We start from the raw sequence: 23217 nt of genomic DNA, 5'->3' as shown, positions 1-23217 counted from the left end.
TCACAGTCATGCATCAGAGCACCATGTACACACTTAGCGAAGGGAGGGTACCAGGTGCAGGATGTGGGGTCTATGCATCCACTCCCACACACTTTTTTTGTCACTATGCCCACTCAGACTTTGCCAGCCCCTCCCAACAGGACAGGGAGACCCCTTTCTGCCTGTGTGTGGATGAAATCCAACGAAATCAGGCTCTCTGCAAGACACAGCTCAGTCTAGCACAGACTCCTACAGCGTTTGCTGCTAGCACTGGCTTAGAGTCTTTTCCTCTTGGACTGAGCTAATTGGGGTGAACATCTTATGGAGATCAAGTAGGAGTATTTGGATATTTAATGAAGTGGGAAAATGCAGGATAGGAGGCTTGTTTCAGAGGGTCCAGGGGTGAAGCCCCCGCCCGAAATGGGGTTCTTCTCCACGCCTCTCACCCGGCCGGGTAACAACATCTTCAGCACCGTCCAGCAGCAGGACTACTCTGCTATGATCTGGCTTAGAAGAAGAGATAGAATGGAACGGGTAAGGCTGACCTTTAACGACTGACTGCTGATATTGATACTAACTGCTGACTGCTGCCCTTTTCCGCTCAGCACAGAAACCATCCACCTGTACCATGAAGGCACACACAACACACACTGTCCAGACCCGGGTGGAGTGGGCAGGTCTGTGTGTCTACATGGAGAATATTTATATATATATATATATATATATATATATATATATATATATATATATATATATATATATATATATATATATATATATATATATATATATATATATTAATTGACTGGAATTTCATGTTTTCTGAAATAACTGAGGCTATATGTCAGAAGCAGTCTCAAGTTTTGATTTTTGGAAATGAGCTGAGAGAACATGTTCAAGTTCGGCTTGTAATGAACCAGACTGTAAATTGAGCATATATAGACAAACACACACACACACACATACAACCAACAAGCACAACTCATGTTCTGTAATCCAGGATTTCCTTAGGGTTTGTGTATGATGGAATTAGTACCACTTGGGACCATCTTTGCTAATCCTGAGCAGATCATTTAGCCTGGAGGGTCTAACCATTTTTCATTTAAGTAAAAACTATATATTTTTTATAATACAAATAAATAGATAACTTCACATATCTCCCAATGACAACAAACACACCAACTTTTAATGTTCAACATGATATTCAATGAAAAAATAACAGCAAATATATCACCCATACACGATTACAAAATATTGCTTTATTATATAGATTCTGAACATTATTCATTTATATTACATTATTTGAAATAATTGATATTCTAATTATTTAATAATTACTATTATAAATAGACTGTAATTTTAAATGAGACCACTTAACATCAAAACAGTCGACTCTCACAATGCTGATGTTTAGATGAAACAGCAGATCAATAAATGTGCTGAAAAGAGATTTAGTGCCATCTATGCTCAAGATGAAAATTGTTGTGTATGTTTAATATTGTTCCCATTTTACAAATAGTCAAAATATTACATGTTATTCTTTAAAGTCGTTAAATGTATTATTCATTATATTTATAGAATGCTTAAAATATTGCATTAAAACATACAGTAAAACATTTAGGTGACAGGGCTTAAGCAGTCTCTCTCTCTCTCTCTCTCTCTCTCTCTCTCTCTCTCTCTCTCTCTCTCTCTCTCTCTCTCTCTCTCTCTCAAATTCAAATTCAAATGAGCTTTATTGGCATGACTTGCACAGTATTGCCAAAGCATTGTACATTACATGAATAAGGAATAAACAATTATATAATACATAAAACAAAAACAGATTCGTAAAATAATTAAGTATATGTATACTTAATTATATACTTAATTATATACTTAATTCTCTCTCTCTCTCTCTCTCTCTATATATATATATATATATATTTGCAAAAATTATGCATTATTTAAATTGTAAAATATGCAGATTTAAATACATATAGAAACATTAGTGAAACATTGTATTACAGAAATTAGGATCTAGAAAGTATCCTAATGGTCCTAAAAATAGGTTCCGTTTTCTGTATGCAAAAAGTCATTTTTTTTTAACTCTTTCAGATTCCTTTGCATTTGGGCTGATGTGTGGTGATGTTGCAGTCTGCAGTAAACTAGAGCTTTTCTTCATGTCTGTTAGCTGTTTATCATAGCAGACATTCTCATTTGGCTTTCTGGGTTTCTTTCTATATGTCTTTCTCTCTCTTAGTGAAATGAGCCATGCGGGAGTTGCAGGGAGGGAAGTGTGCAGTGCTCTGCTGTCCCTGATAAGAATTGATTACCTTCTCTGCTTCTCTGTTGCTGTGTTTCTTTTATATAAATATAAATCATGCTCAGTGCCTAATCTTCTCCTTCTACCTAAAACCAAATTACATAACCAGGCCACTATACCTTGAATGTCAAACCTTTGGCTGTTGTAAAGCCTGATCTCTCTCTTTCTCTCTTTCAATCTCTCTCTCTCTCTCTCTCTCTCTCTCTCTCTCACACACACACATTGATTTACAATAAAAAAATTAAAAACTACAAATATATATAAAAAAATAACTGCTTAAGCCCTATGAAAATCATGATTTACTGTATGTATATGCATAAATATAAAATACATGATATGATAGGTACCTCGGTTTTAAAGGTTTGGTTCATTTTCGGTACAGTAAGGGAAAGAAATGCAAACATTAAACTGCAGGTTGTTCATTACTATAAACTTTTTTTTTACAATTTGTTTACACTTTTTTAAAATACTTTTTAATAAAATATATGTAAAATAAAAAAGAATAAGAAATAAAATACTGTTGCAAAGATCTCCACTAAATAAAATACTCTCAGTCTCAAACCAGTATCATATAATAAAAATTATAAAATATAATGAAAAATGTAAATAAATAACTATGATTAGAGTGCAGCATTACCAATCCCAGCTTGTAGACCTGCTCATATTTTAAAAAAAATATATAACTTTTTCCAAAGTGCAAAGTGCAGCATCAACAGTTTCAGTTTTTAGACCTGCTCAGATTTCATTATTGCGTTGGCCCGATCGGAATTAAGAGCAAAGGTCTGTTTAAATGCGGACAGGAGCTGCATTTGAATAACAATCATTTTTTTCCTAGTTGTAGTGATGTTCACACTCGCATGATGCCTTTAGAAAACCTTAGAATCAGCTGCAGGGCGGGATTTGCGCTGAACCATAGACGCAGAGACTTCCGACACTTAATATGTGCGTCTGGAAACACGAAAATGTACCTATGTTCAGCACAAAAAATATTGGATTCGGTCGTTCGGTACACACGTGCACCGTACCGAAAGCCCTGTACCGAAACAGTCCGGTACGAATACACGTACCGTTACACCCCTATATATATATATATATATATATATATATATATATATATATATATATATATATATATAAACAGTAGGATTTCATTAGCTTAACAATTTGTAGATTATTTTCAATTTACAATGGTTTCATAGATCATTCGATCAGATTTTAAAATTCTAAAGTTTATAATAAGAGCTATAAAGCAACAACCAATGAGACATTAATAATTCTTGCATACTGAATATCCATCCAGTATAAGAAAGAATAAGATAAGAAGGAAAATAAAAAGCTTTTTTCCAGGCTAGGATGCAATAAACCTACTTGTGTTTGCTTTTAAGAACCATAGAAAGGGAGATATTCAGTATAAGAAAGAAAATAAAAAGCTTTTTTCCAGGCTAGGATGCAATAAACCTACTTGCTTGCCCTCTCCAAATAATCAAAGAAAAGGTTCCATACCTTGTTTCTCTTTTTTTTTCTTTTGTATAAAAATAATGAGACCTTGTTCAGTGGGGCCTGCTTCTTCAATACAGGCACAGTGCTTTTATGAGTCTGTCATGTGGAACATCCCCATTTATATCAATTTTTGATCTTCCTGTGCAACTATACCGGGTGAATTATGCCCTTTTATCAAAGTCAACCTGACCGTTTGCTGTTTCCCTGGGTTTAAAGTGTGACATCCTGCAGACAGGAGCACAGCATATACACTGATGGGTCTCAGTATGTGTGACGCCCACACACATTCACTGACCTTAAAACACACACACATGCACAGCAGGGGCGAATGAGACAGGCATTAGAACGGGAGTGATTCTGACATCCCAGAAAAAGGCCCTCATGAAAATCACAGCCATGTTCATATTGATTAATGATACATGCAACATGCATTGTTACAGTCCGATCGGTTTCTGAACACTGTGTCATGCAATCGGAGCTCTCTTCTTACAGACGTTCTCAGTTCTGTCCACTAATGACGCTCTTCTGCCAGAGGTGTTGCTATGGATCAGATGCTTCAGCTTCGAGCTTTTGTCCTGGATAAAAGTTTAAGGATGCTGAGAATGTGACCTCCCTTGATTTTGACAGCTGTTGTCACTGGGAAAGATGGAGTTATATTGAAAATGGTCTCTGTTCAGTAAACCAGATGACAGTGGTGTGATGTACTGGGTTGAAGCTCAGATCTGCTGATTGGTCTGTTACTGAAGAGAAGATTACTTCAGGTGGTCTGTCCCTATAATCAGGCCCAGACAGACTCTATACATTATTTCTGTTTTTCTGTACTGATAGAAGTGAAAATCAGCCATTGTGAAAAGATGCACTTAATTGTACTGAATTTACACTTGTAGTCTATTAGCAAAAAAAAAAAAAAAGAATAAAGAAAAAGAAAAAAGTTTTACTTTAAAGTACATTTTAAATAATTTGTTAATAAGCTTTTGTAATACTTAAAGTAGTTATTTTGATGTGTTGACTAACATTAAAGTGCAGGTAAAGTATTTGATAATAAATGTAACTGTAGTGTGTTATTTAATATGATGTTTTAATTTCATATATTTTAAATGTACTAAATTTAAAATATTATTTTTTAGGTTACATTGTTTCACCAGTAGGTGGCGAAAAGTGACTGTCTTTATGCGTGAGATTGTATGATCCATTCAACAGATTTGTTCAAAACACTGATCAGTTCAGAAGCAACTAAGTGACTACATTATTCAGAATCACAATCAGAAAGAACTTTATTGCCTTATATGCTGATTAACTTTATATGCTTACGCATGCAAGGAATTTGTTTTAGTGACATAAGCTTCCAGTACACAGAGACAGCCACACAGACCAAAAAATATTAATAAGTTGTATATACAATTATTATATGCTATAAATGATAATGCAATAGGATGTTAATGAGTGAGATTAATGGAATACCACCTACGGTGTGTTTCTTTGGGATGCGTGATGGTTCTGCTATTACTTTGCATTTTGTAAGACAGAAACAACTAGACATGGTACTATACAGTCATTTATATGTGAGAAAACTGTGAATTTAAATAAATAGTGCACCGAAATAAATAGTGCACCGAAAAACAAAAATTTGCTCACTCTCAGGCCATTCAAGCTTTAGATGAGTTTGTTTCTTCATCAAAACAGATTTTAACAGAAATTTAACATTAACATTACAATTTAACATTACATCACTTGCTCAACAATGAGTCCTCTGCAGTGAATGGGTGCCGTCAGAATGAGAGTCCACATATACTCCAGTCCAAAAGTTAAAGTCTTGTGAAGTGAAGGCATTTTAACTTTCTACCAACTGTCACTTCTGGCCAAAATGTGAGTCAGTAATCCATAATAATCCTGTTGATCTGTTGCCTTCAAATGATCTTTTCTTTATCAGCAAATATTGATGTTTTGAATCCATTGTATTCAATTAGATTAAAATTTTTGACAGAGCTAGCTAAAATATTTGTTAAACTGAAGTGAGTGACCGGCGTTTCAGTTCTGCTGACATTTCTGCTTCAGGTTCTAAACTAAAAAAAGTTTTTTTGTGTTGCATTTCAGAATTACAGTGCCAAAGTCTAAAATAAGTTTTCCTCCTGGCCACATAGGGTCCTCTGTCAGAGAAGGACACAGTCAAGTTTGCTTTCCTCATTTCTATTATATATTACACCCTGTCTGCTGCACCTCTCCCTTGAGAAATGACTCACCTAGTATTGTCTGGGCCATCAGCCTCTTTTTCCTCTCTCTCAGTTTTTAATTCAGCACATTTTATTGCTTCAAAACTTTTCTGCAATTATTCAATCAATATGGGACTTGTAGGAACAGTCATAAATTATACAATGAGTGCTGTTGTCTTGTGCAAAACTCTGCCGTGATACAAAAGTGTTGTTGATGGTTCCAGACCTGTTATGCAGTTGCTAAGTTGTTCTAGGTGGTTACTATGTGGTTGCTTAAGTCAAAAGAACTATAATATCTTTGATTTTCAGGTTTCTAGCCATCAGTGTCTATGGGATTGTTTTCATGTGTATGTGTCAACAACACAACTGGTGCAAAATAATTTGCACTCTTTTATCTAAATTTATCATCCATATCATCATCCATCCATCCTTTCTACTGTATGTACAAAGTACATCTGCTGTGCAGTGATGGAGTGCTTGGCGTTTTGAGGTGAGAGGCTCAGCTGTAACTAATGGACGTCACACTGACAGTGACCTCTATTCTGACATGCGGTTATATGTGCAGGGTCATTCCCACTTCGTTTCGCTCTCGTTTCCTTTACTGAAAAGTTACGCAACGGATGTCCCAAAACACAGGTGCATATATCTCCTGTCTAACATCCTGCCAGCTCTCCTCAATGCATCACCAGCGTAAGTGCAATCAAGTCTTGCAGTCTGTCAGCGTCTAATTTTATCAGACTGCTTTTGCTGACTCTAAAGTGGTCAAGAATGGGAATTAGCTGCTTTTAAATACGCTTACTCCACAAACTCCAGTCTGTGATCACAGGACTGAGAAGAGTATAAACTGATTTAAGAAGGTGATATCTTGTTAAGCAAGGATACAAATCCCAGAGAAGGAGGTTGCCGGTATCCCATGAGCACAGGCAGTAATTAACAGTGCATAAGTGAGGTGAGATTCAGCAGGAGTCTCCTGCTGTATGCAGCATATGCTCTATTCCATTGCAATAGTGTTCCAGGAACATCTGCAGAGTGATTCCAGTGAAAACTTTGATTACTTCAAGGTCTTGCCGTTTTTTTTTTTTTTTTTTTGCATATATTATGCTTCAAATGAGCCTGGAACAGCTAAATGATTTAAAGCATAACAACACTCTTTTCCTTTGCTCTAATGCACAGGTTCTCAGCCTATTTGACTCGACAGTCCCCCATGTCCAACAAAATACATCAACTAAACAATATAGATATTATTTTCAATATAGGTAATCAGTGGCAATATAGATAAATTAATTAACCACAATTCATTTTGTGAGGTCTCGTTTTGAAAAAATCAGCAAATGGATGTTAAATTAAGATTTTCCTTTTTGAATTTCTTTCTTAAAGGAGTTGCATACCAGTGAATCAGTCTCGCTTGATATATTTGACTTACCAGGCAGATTTAACAATCCTAATTTAAACACAAATGAGACATTAGAGCATGAGGATAGAGCTACAAAATTGAAGTTAGAAAGCTTAGTCTGGATAATTGGTCTTTGATGAGAAAAATGTGAGCTTTCTAACCTTTGCAGACTTAAGTAAGTAAGCTCAGTTGAGACATAATTGACATCTATTCTGAAACACTTTTAGAGATTACCGAGATCTTATTTCTCACGAGAACAATCTAAGAAGCAGGAGAATTAAACAAAAGTCTCAGTTTGCTTTCCATTGAATGTAATTTGCATGTAAGAAGACAAGTATTAAATAGATCAACTCTAGGATTTTTCCTTCCTATGGGAAGGTATTTCAGATTCTGAGATTGCATGAATCACATAACGGTGACTCCAATAAACATGACTTTACTTGATAGGTTGGTTCACAAGCTGGCCGGATAGTTGTAACAATGCTGAATTATTTATAGGGGGAACGTGTCAAGCACATTTATGCTTGCGCTGAACTTCCTTCTGCTGTGAAAAAAGAAACAATACCTTAGAAGTGCTTAGAGTCAGAAGATTGTGTTTTATATCATGCTTTTTTTTCCCCTCCTTGTCTTTCTTCTGCTGAAGCCAAATCCATTTGCACTGTGCCGGCAGAGTTTTGGTTCACAGGGCAGGTGAGAATGATGCAGAAGGGAGGGGGATTGTTCTGTATTAGCCCAGCATTGGACGTTTCGAGAGAGGGAGTGGACTGTGTCTTTCTCTCTCTCCTCCTCTCTCTGTCTCTGTCTCCATCACTATGGAGTTGAGGCGAGGAAAGCACACAGCCAGTGGAAGCATGCATGATCTCAGGGTGCTAAAACAAAAGGCACACTATCTATCACCCACTATATCATTCCGTGGACTTGCACATCCATTACAGTGATGAGCGTAAGAGAGAGGCTGAGTGCGACACGTTACCAAGGAGACTACATTGATGAAATGCACTAGCATCTTGTTTTCAGTGTTTCCTGAAGTCGGAAAGGAACTTAAAAAGCTGTTATGCCAGGCTCTGCCACTCAGGAGAACATCATGAAGGTGAGACTTAACTTTCACTTCAGGCTCCAAAACCCCATCCGAATATTTCTGATGAAAGTCTGCATTTAAATTGATTTTTTCTTTTCTTTTTTTTCTTTTGCTCAGCTGCACAGAATATAATTTATGGGTGAATCATAAAACTTTCAAGAAATGTTTGGGTCATTTCGTCCCCCATAAAGGGGGGGGGGGGGGGGGGCAAGAAAAGTAAACTATGTTTTGTACATATGTATATATAATGGTATTTTCTGATGTTTTTAACAGTAATGGTACATTTCTTTTGTAGAAAATATTTAAGAAAGTATTCTTTATTCATATAAAAATAAAATGTAAATGTTCATATATTATATTATATTATATTATATTATATTATATTACAATGTGAAATATGTCCTGAACATAGTGAGAATTTAATAGTTTTGTTTTTTTATATTTAATTTATTTGAACTTTTTCAGGGTTGTCTACAATTGTGTATGTTGTGTATGGAATTTATTTTATTTTATTTAAAAAAAATTATAATGTATAATTTAAAAAATGTATAGTTATTTTTTAAATTATTTTTTATAGTTAATTTTAAGGTCAATTTCTCTATGTATTTTGTTTTGTTAGATGATAATATGTTTTGTAAAAATAATTTTTCTCTCTTGTTGATACAGCTTGTACAGTATGATTTACAGTAGTCTGACTGAGCTGCATGTCAGGTAGTTTTGATTGAATGTTAAAGTGCTTAACTCGGCAAGACTGAAGTGTGAAAAGTAGCAGATAATGTTGGAAGGAGCAGCACATCGTCCTGTCAATCAAAGCCATCAGCACAGACAGCTCGATGCAAACACATCATTTATTTGACATATTTCCCTTCGGGCGGAGAAAGCCAATGTTTACAGACAACTTTATTTCTTCCACTGCCTCTGGCAAGACACAGATTAAATTTTTATTACAGCGGAAAAAATCTAACATATCATTTGATTACTGAAGTATGTCCTTTTAGCTTCTAGAAAAAAAAATACTGAAAAACTAATGGATTCAAAAGATCACATTCTCTTAAAGGTCTGAAAACCCCCAATAACTTGTAAAGGCTCAAATAAACACTACTTCAGTATTACATGTACTGTACTTAATTATTTCTCCCAAATTATTCTGAAGTAATTTTAACTTCTTCAATGATACATCAAACTTAACATAAAGTAAAGTCAGTCATGACTGTATGAGTGTGTAAGGGTATTAAAGGGGACACTAATTGACCGAATCCATTTGAACTGTAAGAAGGTTAATGCCTTGCATTAATCTGCTTGCTTTGTGTACTCTCTGCTCTTTAATTAAACTTCACTTTGCTTGTTTCCTTAAGAGGAAAATGATACATGATGTCTATGTCACTCAGCAGACAGCTGTGAAGCCGGGACTCTGATTGAGGCCAGCAGATGGGATGGGAAACAGTCTCTCTCAGGAGAGATATGTTCAGGAAGTGCAGTGCTAAGCAAAAATCAAGTCACTCTTGTGCACTTTTTTTAGAGGGAAAATCAAAAGTTCTGAGTTTGACTTTGGCCATCAAAGATGACAAAACACCATAATTCTTCAGTGTACAAAATTAAACAAAATGGCCTTAACATACACTATTGATATATTTCCATGAACTGAATATGCCCAACATTACAACTGCTTTTATCTGTAGTCTATGTCTTTTTTTCTGTTACATTGTGTAGATATGTTCATTGTTTTTGAGGATGATGACTCTGATGCAAACAAAAAACCTGGAAACATTTTCTCATATAAACTATTATTCAGTTGTCTAACCAGGGGCTTCATTTATTTACTCAAAAATATGGTAAAAAAAAAAAAATGGATTGTGAAATATTACAACAATTTATAGTCACTGCTTTCTATTAGAATGGGTTATTTATTCCTGTCATGGTATATCTGTATTTTCAGCATCATTACTCCAGTCTTCAGTGTCACATGATCCTTCAGAAATCATTCCAATATGCTGATTTTTCTGCTCAAGAAACATTTCTGATTATCATCAATGGTTGTGCTGCTTAATATTTTCTTTGATGAAATTCTTTGAAAAATAGAAATGTCTTCACTGACACATTTAATTAATTTAGTGCACCCATCCTGAATTAAATTTCTGAACATGCTGACCTCAGTCTTTTGAGCCTTTTCTTTCTGTATAACAGAATTCACGTGGAAATTTGACGGAGACACTCAGTCGTAAAATTTAATTATAGCTATAGATTCAATTTTGAATACAATAAATCTTGACCCGGCACATTTATACTGTCACCAAAGTCAGAAACCCTACATTAATCACTTCAACAAATAAGTCAAGACAAACTTATCTAAAACCTGGTATATGAAAATATAATTGGCAGACCCTTCTTTGTATGTCTTTTGCAGTCCCAGCAGAAATGTATTGCTGTGTTTGCACTGGTTTGCTGCTTTGCTGTCCTGGTGGCTCTGATTTTCTCTGCTGTGGACGTCTGGGGAGAGGATGAGGATGGTGTCACTGAGGAGAACTGCAGCAAAAATTGTCGGTAAGAGGCAGTGGTCACAGAGCATATGCTTATGATGTTATTTTCTTTAGTACATATGGTAAACAACAACCCAAAAAGTACACATGGGAGCACTGCATATTCAGCTCTGTGTTTTGTACCTTTGGCCAACATGAGCTTTTTAATTGTATCTTGGCAGTGCATCATCTTGTTTAAGAATATTTTTAGACTGGGTTCAGCACAACATGAGGGTCTGCTAAATGAATAATGTAATATAATGTAAATCATTATCATTTTTCTTCAAGACTTATATGTTTTTGAGAATAATATGCAACAGTGAATCATACATTGAATCATACGTGAAAGGAAATTATGTTCAATTTTAATATCATGTTGACTTCAATATGTTGAAAATATTCCACAAACTAACATCTCCTGCTCTTAGCATTGTCCTTGTGGAGAACGTCCCAGGGGAGCTGTCATTCAACCCCAATAATTCAACCCATCTCCCACTTATCTTGGGTCTCAACCATCTTTTGGACCAAGCAAAACTGTCAGTTGAGATAGTGTCGCCATACTGGGCTCTGACCTCCAATGATCAGGGGTCACAGCTTTATTCTTCTTATCAGGTTAGTTAGCCAACATTTATCCTGTTACGATTAATGGGCGAATATGCATCATCAACACTTGTATATGCTTTTTGAGATGTTTTAGCAATTTATAAGTGGTAAAGATTTAGCGCACATTCACGGTGCCCCTAAAAGTACATGGTATAAAGGTTAAAAAAAATTATATATGTTTTCAAGTTCTCTCACAAACCTTTTGCATTCCCCCAGAAACTTTGTTTTCACCATTCGAGAGATGAAAATTGTTTAATGAGAGACTGCAAAGTTTCCTGGAGGAACAAAAAACATGGAGGGAAAAATATATTTCAATGATTTTGTGTTCTCTCACAAACCTTTTGCATTCCCCCAGAAACTGTTCCATTCACCGTTTGAGAGAACACAAATGTGTCCCTGGACCACAAAACCAGTCATAAGAGAGATTTACCTGAAAGCTGAATAAATAAGCTTTTGGATACTTTGGATATCTTAGGATATGACACTGTTTGGCCGAGATACAACTATTTGAAAAACTGGAATCTGAGGGTGCAAAAAAGTTCTAAAAAGTTCTTAGCAATGCATGTCACTAATCAAAAATTAAGTCTTGTTATGTTTACAGTAGAAATAAAGTACAAAATACCTTCATGGAACATGTTCTTTACTTAATGTCCTAATTATTTTTGTCATAAAAGAAGAATCATTTGTAAATTATATGGATGTAGCTTCCGGTCTCATTTGCGTCCAGCTATTTTCAGCTGTACAAAACAGGGCTGAGTTTCCCAAAAGCTTTGTAAGCCTAAGAAGTTCGTAAAAACAATCGTATGGCTGTTCTTAATATTATGGTCTGTTTCCCAAAAGCATCACAACTTAAGTTGCACTTGAAAATCACCGTAGATCTACGAGTGCTCTGGAGTAATCGTAAAGCCCTAAGTGCATCGTAAGAAGACAGTTTTATGCAGTCACTTGCAAGACAATCTGCAGATTACACCTTTAACTTTTTTTTATATTAATTTATAAATTAAATAATTAAAAAGGGCAGAAAATATTGAAATACACATTTAAATTAAATGACTGAACAAACAAACAAACAAAAAAAGAAGTAATGTAGGAAATGCTTCAAAGACTTGGGGGGGGGGGGGGGTTATGTCAATGATTTGCTGTCTCTCTCTATATCTTTCTCTATACTGTACATAAATAAAGACATTTAAATAAATGTATGCATTTAGCAGACGCTTTTATCCAAAGCGACTTACAGTGCATTCAGTTTTTACCTAACATAATATACTAAGTATATAAAATATATTATATATTTGTCAGGGTTTTGGTAAGGGAGGAACTCAGGTGCAGACAGGATTTACAACACAAAGGGTTTATTACAAAAAGGGGAAAACAAAACCCACGAGGGGGAAAACACGGAGCAAGGTAAAGACTAAATAACTAAAACAGGACTGGACTAACAAGATAAACAAGGACTCTAAATACAACTATGAACAAACACTCACGGTAATACAAACACTTCTTTAAGGAACAATCACAGAGTGGAACAATCAGAGGTACAATGAACCGACGCAAGACAGAGCACACTAGGAGATCTAAATAGGGGTACTAATCAAGACACGACAGGTGTTACAGATAGGACAATCAAGACACGACTAGGTTAACAAGGGGGGCGGGGCAAGGGAACGAGACAACACAAGCACATGGCCCAAAGACAAGGCCATGCGCTTGTACACAAAACAAGGGTCTGTCATGATCCTGCCTCAAGACTAGGAAAAATCAAGGACACGAGGGCAGGATCATGACAGAACCCCTCCCTTAAGGAGCGGCTTCCAGACGCTCCTCAAGGGAACATCAAACACGGGACATGACTGACATGACAGACTGGGACACAGACACAAACCAACAAGACATGACTAATAATAACAAAGGCAAACATGAAAACACAATGGCAGGGTTAGGGTGACATAACAAAAAAAACAAACAGGGAAGGGGAGGGGGCGGGACCCCAAAGTTCATGGGGGGCAGACCAGGGTGAGTGGGTGGGGCAGGAGTTTTAGGAGGACAGGACGAAGGCTGACGACGGGGGGTACGGGCAGGTCTGGGTGGTGAGGGGCGGGGAGGGGTCTCGGGACAACTGACAGGGGACATGATAGGAGCAGACAAGGGACGCGGGGCAACACTTACGGGACGCGGGGCAAGACTTACGGGACGCGGGGAGACGACAGCTGGACACGGGGGGACAACATCTACTGGACACGGGACGACAACATCTACTGGACACGGGACATCTACGGGACACGGGGCAACATCTACAGGACACGGGGGGACAACAGGACACGGGACATCTACGGGACACGGGGCCACATCAACAGGATACATGACTTCATCAGCAGGACACGGGGCAACACTCACGGGACACGGGGAGACGACATCTACGGGACACGGGGAGACGACATCAGGACACTCGGGATTTCTGGGGACAGGGTCTGAGGACAAGACAGGACTGACGGGGACTTCTAGGATACGGACAAGACTAGACAAATAATCAGAAAAGGCTTTAGCCGCTAAGACAATTGGCATCTCCTTACGAGATGAGACACACTGAACTAAAGTCTTTGCTGCAGAGTCGGCCGCGGCACTCTCCTGCGCTCTCACGACTGCCGACTTGCATACTGCCCTCTTCTTTGCCGGCTCGGGCACGCCAGCGCTCACCGCTGCTGGCTCGGACACGCTCACCGCTGCTGGCTCGGGCACGCCAGCGCTCACCGCTGCTGGCACGGGCACGCCAGCTCTCACCGCTGCTGGCACGGGCACCGCTGCTGGGTCGGGCACGCCAGCGCTCTCCGCTGCTGGCACGGGAACGCCCACCGCTGCTGGCACGGGCACGCCAGCTCTCACCGCTGCTGGCACGGGCACCGCTGCTGGGTCGGGCACGCCAGCGCTCTCCGCTGCTGGCACGGGAACGCCCACCGCTGCTGGCACGGGCACGCCAGCGCTCTCCGCTGCTGGCACGGGCACGCCAGCGCTCTCCGCTGCTGGCACGGGCACGCCAGCGCTCTCCGCTGCTGGCACGGGCACGCCAGCGCTCTCCGCTGCTGGCACGGGAGGAGACAGGGTCACAGGACCGGCAGGCCCCCTCTTCCTCCTCTTCCTCCTTGGGCGCGGTGCAGAGGCCACAGCTGGGTCAGAGGCGGGTTGGGGGAGTTTGGTCTCGGGCAGGGCAGTCTCGGACGCCGAAGACTCAGAAGTTGACTCCCATGAAAACCGTCTCCCTCGTTTCATGGGGAGACTGCTGGCTGAGGAGGGCACCTCAGGACTCTGGGAGGGGCTTGCCTGACCCCCCAGGGTTGCCACGGCCAGGACACGACCCTCCGGGATCGCCGGCAGCTGGGTAGGTGGGGACCTCTGGGGCTCCTCCTCTCGCCCGCTCACTCCGGAACGACCTCCCCTGGTCCCCCGGAACACCACAAGGCGAGAGCCCTCAAAACAATCTCGCTGGCTGGCTGATGCCATCCAGCATTGCCTCCTGTCTGCTGAGTTCCTTGGTGGTCGGTTCATTCTGTCAGGGTTTTGGTAAGGGAGGAACTCAGGTGCAGACAGGATTTACAACACAAAGGGTTTATTACAAAAAGGGGAAAACAAAACCCACGAGGGGGAAAACACGGAGCAAGGTAAAGACTAAATAACTAAAACAGGACTGGACTAACAAGATAAACAAGGACTCTAAATACAACTATGAACAAACACTCACGGTAATACAAACACTTCTTTAAGGAACAATCACAGAGTGGAACAATCAGAGGTACAATGAACTGACGCAAGACAGAGCACACTAGGAGATCTAAATAGGGGTACTAATCAAGACACGACAGGTGTTACAGATAGGACAATCAAGACACGACTAGGTTAACAAGGGGGGCGGGGCAAGGGAACGAGACAACACAAGCACATGGCCCAAAGACAAGGCCATGCGCTTGTACACAAAACAAGGGTCTGTCATGATCCTGCCTCAAGACTAGGAAAAATCAAGGACACGAGGGCAGGATCATGACAATATTATTATGTAAAGTATAATAGTATACACTATAATATAATATAATATTGTATTGTATTATAGTTATTATATCCAAGTTGTCTGTCTGGAACGCAGCATTAGGTTAACGTTAATAACCGATCATTTACTACAATTAAGAGCCATTCTGTAAGGTGACATTTCAGCACTTGACAAACGGATAGCGACTCCTAAGTAGCACTTAAAGCACAGCTACGTGCGACTGTGTTAAGTGCATTTTTGGGAAACGCACATGAAATAATAACGAATGATTGCAAAATGACTTGTAGAAAACGCTCTTAAGCGCTAAGATCAACCGTTATTGGGAAACCCGGCCCAGTTCGTTTTGCTGCTTGATACTGTCAATTGATGTGTCCTATCATATTATTTTAATCTGTTTAATCTTAATTAAGAACACACTGGTTTGTAATGCAAACAGTTTTACCGTTTACTGCACATTGTTATTCTCTTCATCATTTACCTACAGTGGCTAATGAAACAAACGGAAGTCTCGCCCATAGGCTTACTTCTGCATTGAGGAAAAAGGTGGATAGAGGACTCGTTTACAATACAAATGGAGCACATTCAGACGTGGTCGAGGCAGTTTAGCGAATCACAACATACTGAGCCAGCTGACCAATCTCAGCCCATTGTGTATTTCTGAGGGAGGGGCTTTCATAATAACTGGAAATTAATCTAGGCTTTTGTCAGAGAAGGGACAGAACTGTCTGGAATAAAGGTAAATTATGTGAAGAATAATGCATTTTTTTTTTTTAAATGAAGCATGAACACATGTTGGACTGCACCCCATAAACACAATCAAGGCTAGAAAAAAAAAAAAAAAAACATTAAACCACCCCTTTAAGACTTTAGTGGTCCAGGTTCACAAATGTTTTATCAGAGACTGCAAACCCCAAATAAACTTTATTTCGAGAGAATGTAAATGTTTTGCAAGAGAACACACAAAATTTGTTACTGAATGCAAAAGCATTGATATATTTTTCCATCTCATTTTTTTTTTTCATCCCCATGTCTCCTTAGGGGCTCCGTACAAAGGTAATCTAAATTTTAAATTAGGAAAATGAGTATTCACAATAAATTATCAAATTATTTTTTTCCTGTTTGAAACTACGAAGCTGCTTTGACACAATCTGTACCTACTTTCTACTTATGATTATACATCTAAAGTATCTGATTTATTGTCAATGGCATATACTACACATGGCTTTTTCTATTTTCTAGGGTCAGTATTTGTTTCAGAGATTGTTAAGCCTGAAGTCTCGAGGTGTCAGATTGAAGATTGTTAGTGACCAGCCCAACTCCATTGAGCTGAAGAGCATGTCTGACCGCTGTGAGTGAACTCAAATCTCTCCAGTTAATGTTAAGAGATGCATTGATTTCTGTCTGCTGAAGTGCTGAATACAGTACTTAAACAGTTCTCTCAAGGCAAAACACTGTAAGATCACACACACAGGCATCCATCTGTGATAAACTTTATAACTTTTTAGGCTTTTTGCTTCTCCAGTCCCTCAAGGCTGTGCACGAGGTCAAAACATCATGAATGTGGAATATTGTTTTTGCCAGAGTTGAATAGCAGAGATCTCTCGTTAAGGTTAACAGTAAACAGTGCTTAACAGTTCCCAAACCATTGCCCAAATGGCTGTCTGTCTCTCCCAGATGCAGAAGTTCACTACGTCAACATGACGGCCCTCACCAGAGGAAGACTGCTTTCCTCATTTTGGGTGGTGGACAGGAAGCATGTTTACATTGGCAGTGCTGGCATGAACTGGAAAGCTCTGTCCAAGGTAAAGAATTTCAACCATTTACGGTGGCCTCGAAGAGTACTTGCATGATATATGAGTAATATTGCAAAACATAACCAAATATGAAACCTGGGAGCATTTAAGTGCCAGTCACACTACACTCTTTGTTCCTCTGACATCCATACATACACATGCAAGAGAGAATTAAATGGAACGCAAGATCATTCAAATTTTTCTGTATTCCAAAGTTCAAGTTTGATGAACTTATATAAATCATTTTTACAGTTTGAATGTATTATTTGTAGATGTTTTTTTTTAAAGTGCCCCTATTATGCTATTTGAAAGGTTAATTATTTGTGTCCCTAACAACATATTACATGCATGCAAGGTCAAAAACATTTTATTATAATATGTATTCACATTTACCTTATTTCTCAACGACTCTCAAACTATTCTTTCAAAGGTTCATCTTTACAAACCCCTCCTTTGCATGAGGCTACTCTGCTCTGATTGGTCTGATGACCCAGTCTGTTGTAATTGGTCTACTGCGCACAGCACATGTTGGAAATGGAACTTAGTAAAGACCCAAACAGTAATGGTATATGCGTTAACCAAACAAAGACATATAGACCTACATTTGCACTGAGCATGTACACAACACAACAAAACACACAAAACTACATTTTTTGCACGCTCGACAGAACATACAGTAACAATTATTAATCATACTTAGAGGTTGTGATTCAGAGGAGCCAGCTGCTCCAAACATACTGGGCACTGATCCGTCTTTCAAGGACATCCATTTTAAGAATCCTGAATTGAATTCGCAGAGATTTGTGAAGTAGTCATCAGTAAAATGATGAGAACACAGCTAAATTTGGTATTATGCGGCTGTGGTATCATAGTAAAGATACATTCTGATTTTTCATAGCCTCATCCTTTGGATGTGAAAATAAACTGAATTTACTTTCCGCAGAGCAGAGTGTCTTATAGACATTATGTTATCCAAGTCAAGTCAAGTCAAGTCTGCTTTATTGTCAATTCTTCCACATGTGCAGCACATACATACAGAGAATTTAAATTGCTTTACTCGCTAACAGCAGACCAAAATACAGATAATTACAGATTAAATATCAAATACAACTATAAAAATAAGGCCATGTTTAAAAAAAAGTAAAAATAAAAATAAAATTCAGTTAAATTTAAGCAGCACAAGGCACATGGCAGATACAGTGGTTGGCAAACCAGTGAAGGGAACAAACAGTGCAGATAAAATTATTGTAGTGCAAAAGAGCTTATTCAGACTGATTTAAAGTAACAAAAAGCTCAGAGAGCCGTTTTTTATTTAAACTGACTAAAGAGGTAGTTGAATGTGGTAGTGAACAGACCAATGCTGCACAAAGTGACTGGTGCAGGTCAGAGTTACGGCGTTTGAGGCATGTACACGCAGAATGTAGGTAGGTATTATGCAAATGTGAAAATGTGACTCATTAAACGATTCAGAGTTGATTCATTCTTTTGAGAGACAATAACTTCATTTATAATGGTAATTTTCAAAAATCCATAATGGGGGCACTTTAAAAAAAAAACATACATGCGATGTCATACAGTATTATGATCATTACTGTATCTAGAAATTCTGTGTGTGCAAAGTCTAGTGAGACCGCCACTTTAGTTCGAAGAAATATAGCACAAGCACATTTTTCAAGTAAAACTTTTTACATTTCATATTTAGATGTTGTGATATTCTCTCTCTACTCTTTTGTTTCAGCTGAAGGAGCTTGGATTAATAGTGTACGACTGTAGTTGTTTGGCTCTGGACATGCACAGGATCTTTTCTTTCTACTGGCAGCTGCAGTACAGGGACTACATCCCTTCAATCTGGTCCAAAAGAGTCACGGCCGTGTTCAGCAGAGACAAGCCGCTTCAGTTCAGACTCAACAATACAGACGCTTCTGCATATGTGTCGGTGAGATCAGTACATATATCTCTCTTCTTCATCTGACTCTGCCAGCTTACATCTATTTTTAAAATAAGACAAGGGATAGTTGTCACACATTTTACTCTGTTATCTTCAGTATCCTGCTACCAATTTCTCAGGGTAGATGTATTTTTAATGTTTGTGTGTGTGTGTGTGTGTGTGTGTGTAAAAGTATTTAATTACAGTACTTAATAATACAATTGACATTTTATTGCACAAACATGTCAGGATCGATTATCCAGTTCCATGCACTTTGAAGTATGTTTGCATCTATGTCCATTCTACAGTGATTTTTAAGTAAACTGCTGTCATTGGTTCCACTGGATATAACTTGATTAAGGTAAATTCACTTACTCTGTCTATAATTTATCCCAGTGATTTAAAAAAAAAATGCAAATGTGCATCACATGTGAAGACACTGGCCATCAGATTCTAATTTGAGTGTAATGAATCTTGACTTCCTTCCAGCAACAGGATGTTTACTCGACACATCTGAGACATCCATCATTCCATTCAAATGAATTGTGCTCTAGTGTTATAGGCTGCTGGGATACATTTCTAGCTCAGTGATAAAATGCTTCTCCTGACAATGATGTATGTACACAGGCGGCCATCTCATTGCCTTACTCTGGTGTACTGGCCATACAAATTGAAGCTGAAAAAAAACTTTTTTTCATAGACATCACCAGAGCTGTTTTGCCCCAAGGGTCGAAGTAGAGATTTAGATGCCATACGTCATGTGATCCGAGAAGCTAAGAGATTCATCTACATTTCTGTAACTGATTACCTGCCCTTAGTCAACCACAGCTTCAGAGGATCACCAATCATAAGGTAATGCTGGTTTTCACAGGCACAGAGTCATTTATATGTTTCAGCACTAAAAGTTGTTATAAAGGAAATTATCGATTTAGTGAGTTTTTTTAAAGCAAGTAAAAAACTGCCAATAAAAAAATTTAAAAATATATTTCTTATGACAAGACACATTTTAAAATAAAAGACACTATTTGGAAAATCGCTGAAACTTGAAAAGTCTCTAAAACATTTTAACGTTTTGTGTAGTGTAAAGCTATGATATTTCTCAAGAAATTCTGCTATATTGTATGCTTTTGTAATTTAATATTAATTAACTTGATTTTGGTTTACTTATTTTTTTAAGTATTTTTTTTTTTTTTTTTTTTTATTATTAAATCTCGAAATCTCCTAATACAACATTCATTGTCATTATGTATAATGTCTTTTAGCAATCTTAAGAATATTGGATGATTTATTCAACTAATCACCTAATCATACAGTTTGATATAAAATATTGCATTTTAAACAAGTTTATTCAAGTTTATTCAAGTTTCCTCAATCAAGTCTTGTTCTTGAGACAAGACTTTTGACTTTTATTTTCATTTAATTATTCATGAAAACTATTGCAAATAAATAAATAAAAAACAAATCGAAATATATATATATATGTATATGTTGTCAGGTTTATGCATCCACATTTTTCAACCTAGGGGTTTCTCAAGTGAATCTGTCTTAAAATACATTTAGTTATTTTTTTTACTTGAAAACTAAACAAAGATACTAAAAATAGATTTTTTTGATGTGCAAATCTTTGGATCTATTTATAAATGGACACATTTGCTCCTTTGAAGATTTATGACTTCTCTGTATACTACTTCCTTATATCAACACTCATTAGGCCCATTTTATTTTTTGGTTCAGGTACTGGTCGCCAATAGACGAGATGCTCCGGGAGGCTGCAGTACTGAGAGAGGTCAAAGTTCGTCTCTTGATCAGTCTGTGGACAGGGACACATCCGCTGACAATTAACTTTATGACGTCAATGCAGGCTCTATGCACAGGACTGCCAGTCTGCTCTATAGAAGTGGTGAGGAAAGAGTCAATTTGATTGATCTGTTTACGTAATCACAAACCCAAACATATATTTGTATATTTAACAAATAACTTATATTTTATATATGTGTGTCTGTTTTGACTCAGAGATTTTACAGAGGCAAGGAGCAGATGGGAGGATTTCAGCACAGGATAAATGAGAATAAATTTATGGTGACAGACAATGCAGTATACATCGGTAAGAAATCAGTCTCACAGACATTTAATTTAGTTGTTCACTGGCTCAACAAAAACTGTATATTTGTATTGCCAAAACCATACGAAATAAGTAATAATAATAATAATAATAATAATAATAAAAACACTAACACCAGTGCAAATGTAAATTAAATGTAATATTAAAAGGGATAGCAGTAAAAATTAACATAAAATAAACCTAAATATACAATAATTCAAAAAAATAAATATACGTAAAGTAATGAGTCATTTAACCAATTTTATTTTTGTCTTTCATTGTCATCTGTATCATAATAATTCGTATACAATTTATTGGATTTTAAATAAAATATTCGAATTTTCTGTCAATTAAGGGAATCTGGACTGGGTTGGCAGTGAGTTGGCTTTCAATGCAGGAGCCGGGCTGGTGATTCAAGAATCAGAGAACCAGCAGGAAAAGCAGAACTCGATTGTAGAGCAGCTGACTGCTGCTTTTGAAAGAGACTGGTTTTCACCCTACATAATAAACCTGCTCCCTGGCAGCACGACTCTACAGGAGAGCCAACATGGGAGGCAGAAACTGCAAGCTCTAAAGACAAAACCAAAGGGTAGAGGGCATGAATGAGCGGCTCCAGTTTCACTATGAAGCGGGACCAATAAGCCAAGCACTTTGTGCCTCAGAACATCTGCGCCATGACTCTTACCATTTGAATTTTCAAATGCTGTCAATGGAACCAAAAAATAATCTCTGAATGGACTTCTGTGAAGGAAAACATTTTTGTGTATGCTTTCTTTTTAAAATTACAGCACTTTCAATGAAATCCTCTAAATCATTATATAATGCATGCTTGTTTGGATGAGAAACAATCAGTACCATTAACTGAGAACTGTGGAAATCATTTACTCCAATATTTAGACTTTTCATAATATTAAGAGACTCTGCTCTTTCGAGAAAGGGTATTGCCAAATTTCTATAATCATTCTGTAATTTTCTTTTCTCAAGAAGTCATCCTTTTTTTAAATCAAGCATATTTATACTGAAATGTATTTTTTCTTTTTTTAAATCTGCATATAAGCCAGCAAGCTTGCTGATTACATATGCGGCCTCATACTGTAGCTATATCATCACTTTCTGACGGACTAGATGTTATGGCACATATGACACTGTGTGTATGTGTGTATATATATATATATATATATATATATATATATATATATATATATATATATATATATATATATATACATATACACACACATATATATATATATATATATATATATATATATATATATATATATATATATATATATATATACACACACACACATATATATATATATATATATATATATATATATATATATATATATATATATTGATTAAATGATGCAGCATGCACAGCCTTGCAGTAATGTACAATCATACACACAAGAAGAGACTGTTTTACATATTACTAACTTAAGCTTACACCCTTTAAATGTAGCTTTATAGAGTAGCTTTCATATGTAGCTTTATATATTATCCTTTAATTGACTGTTTTAACAGAACAGTAATATTTTTATTAAACAGTCACTGCTGATTGTTGATCTTACAATACAGATCATATATGTTGCATTTCTCAGTAGTTTATGGCCTGATGCTTTGCCTTATATACTGTATGCTGCCATAAACTGTAGCTGCTGTTGCTTTCTGGATGACTACCTCTTATGATAAAATGCATCTATGATTTACTGTATACATATAATCACACATAACAAAACTGCTTGCTGCAGCTTGGGTGACATTTTGAAATGA

The 23217-nt window shown here is 37.4% G+C and overlaps 1 protein-coding gene across 1 annotated transcript; it reads left to right on the top strand.

The window, feature by feature from the left end:
• Nucleotides 1–124: 124 nt before the first annotated feature.
• Nucleotides 125–22593, top strand: LOC128015333 (inactive phospholipase D5-like). The gene is made up of 10 exons (XM_052599074.1): nt 125–513; nt 10867–11003; nt 11407–11590; nt 16857–16965; nt 17292–17419; nt 19149–19346; nt 20038–20189; nt 21072–21237; nt 21351–21441; nt 21794–22593. The coding sequence occupies exons 1-10, from the start codon at nt 346–348 to the stop codon at nt 22042–22044; spliced, it is 1584 nt and encodes a 527-aa protein (XP_052455034.1). The 5' UTR covers nt 125–345; the 3' UTR covers nt 22045–22593.
• The last annotated feature ends 624 nt before the right edge of the window (nt 22594–23217 follow it).

The sequence above is a fragment of the Carassius gibelio genome, chromosome A6, assembly GCF_023724105.1.
Source record: "Carassius gibelio isolate Cgi1373 ecotype wild population from Czech Republic chromosome A6, carGib1.2-hapl.c, whole genome shotgun sequence".
NCBI lineage: Eukaryota > Metazoa > Chordata > Actinopteri > Cypriniformes > Cyprinidae > Carassius > Carassius gibelio.
The sequence above is the reverse complement of the archived record's forward strand: the minus strand, read 5'-3'. Positions and strand labels throughout refer to the sequence as shown.

Bases quoted from the DNA above. Each gene is read 5' to 3' on its own strand.
- LOC128015333 (XM_052599074.1), top strand. From the start codon at position 346: ATGCAGGATAGGAGGCTTGTTTCAGAGGGTCCAGGGGTGAAGCCCCCG. The intron at 11,591-16,856 runs GTTAGTTAGCCA...TCTATTTTCTAG, and splicing joins AGCTTTATTCTTCTTATCAG to GGTCAGTATTTGTTTCAGAG. The intron at 21,238-21,350 runs GTGAGGAAAGAG...GTTTTGACTCAG, and splicing joins CAGTCTGCTCTATAGAAGTG to AGATTTTACAGAGGCAAGGA.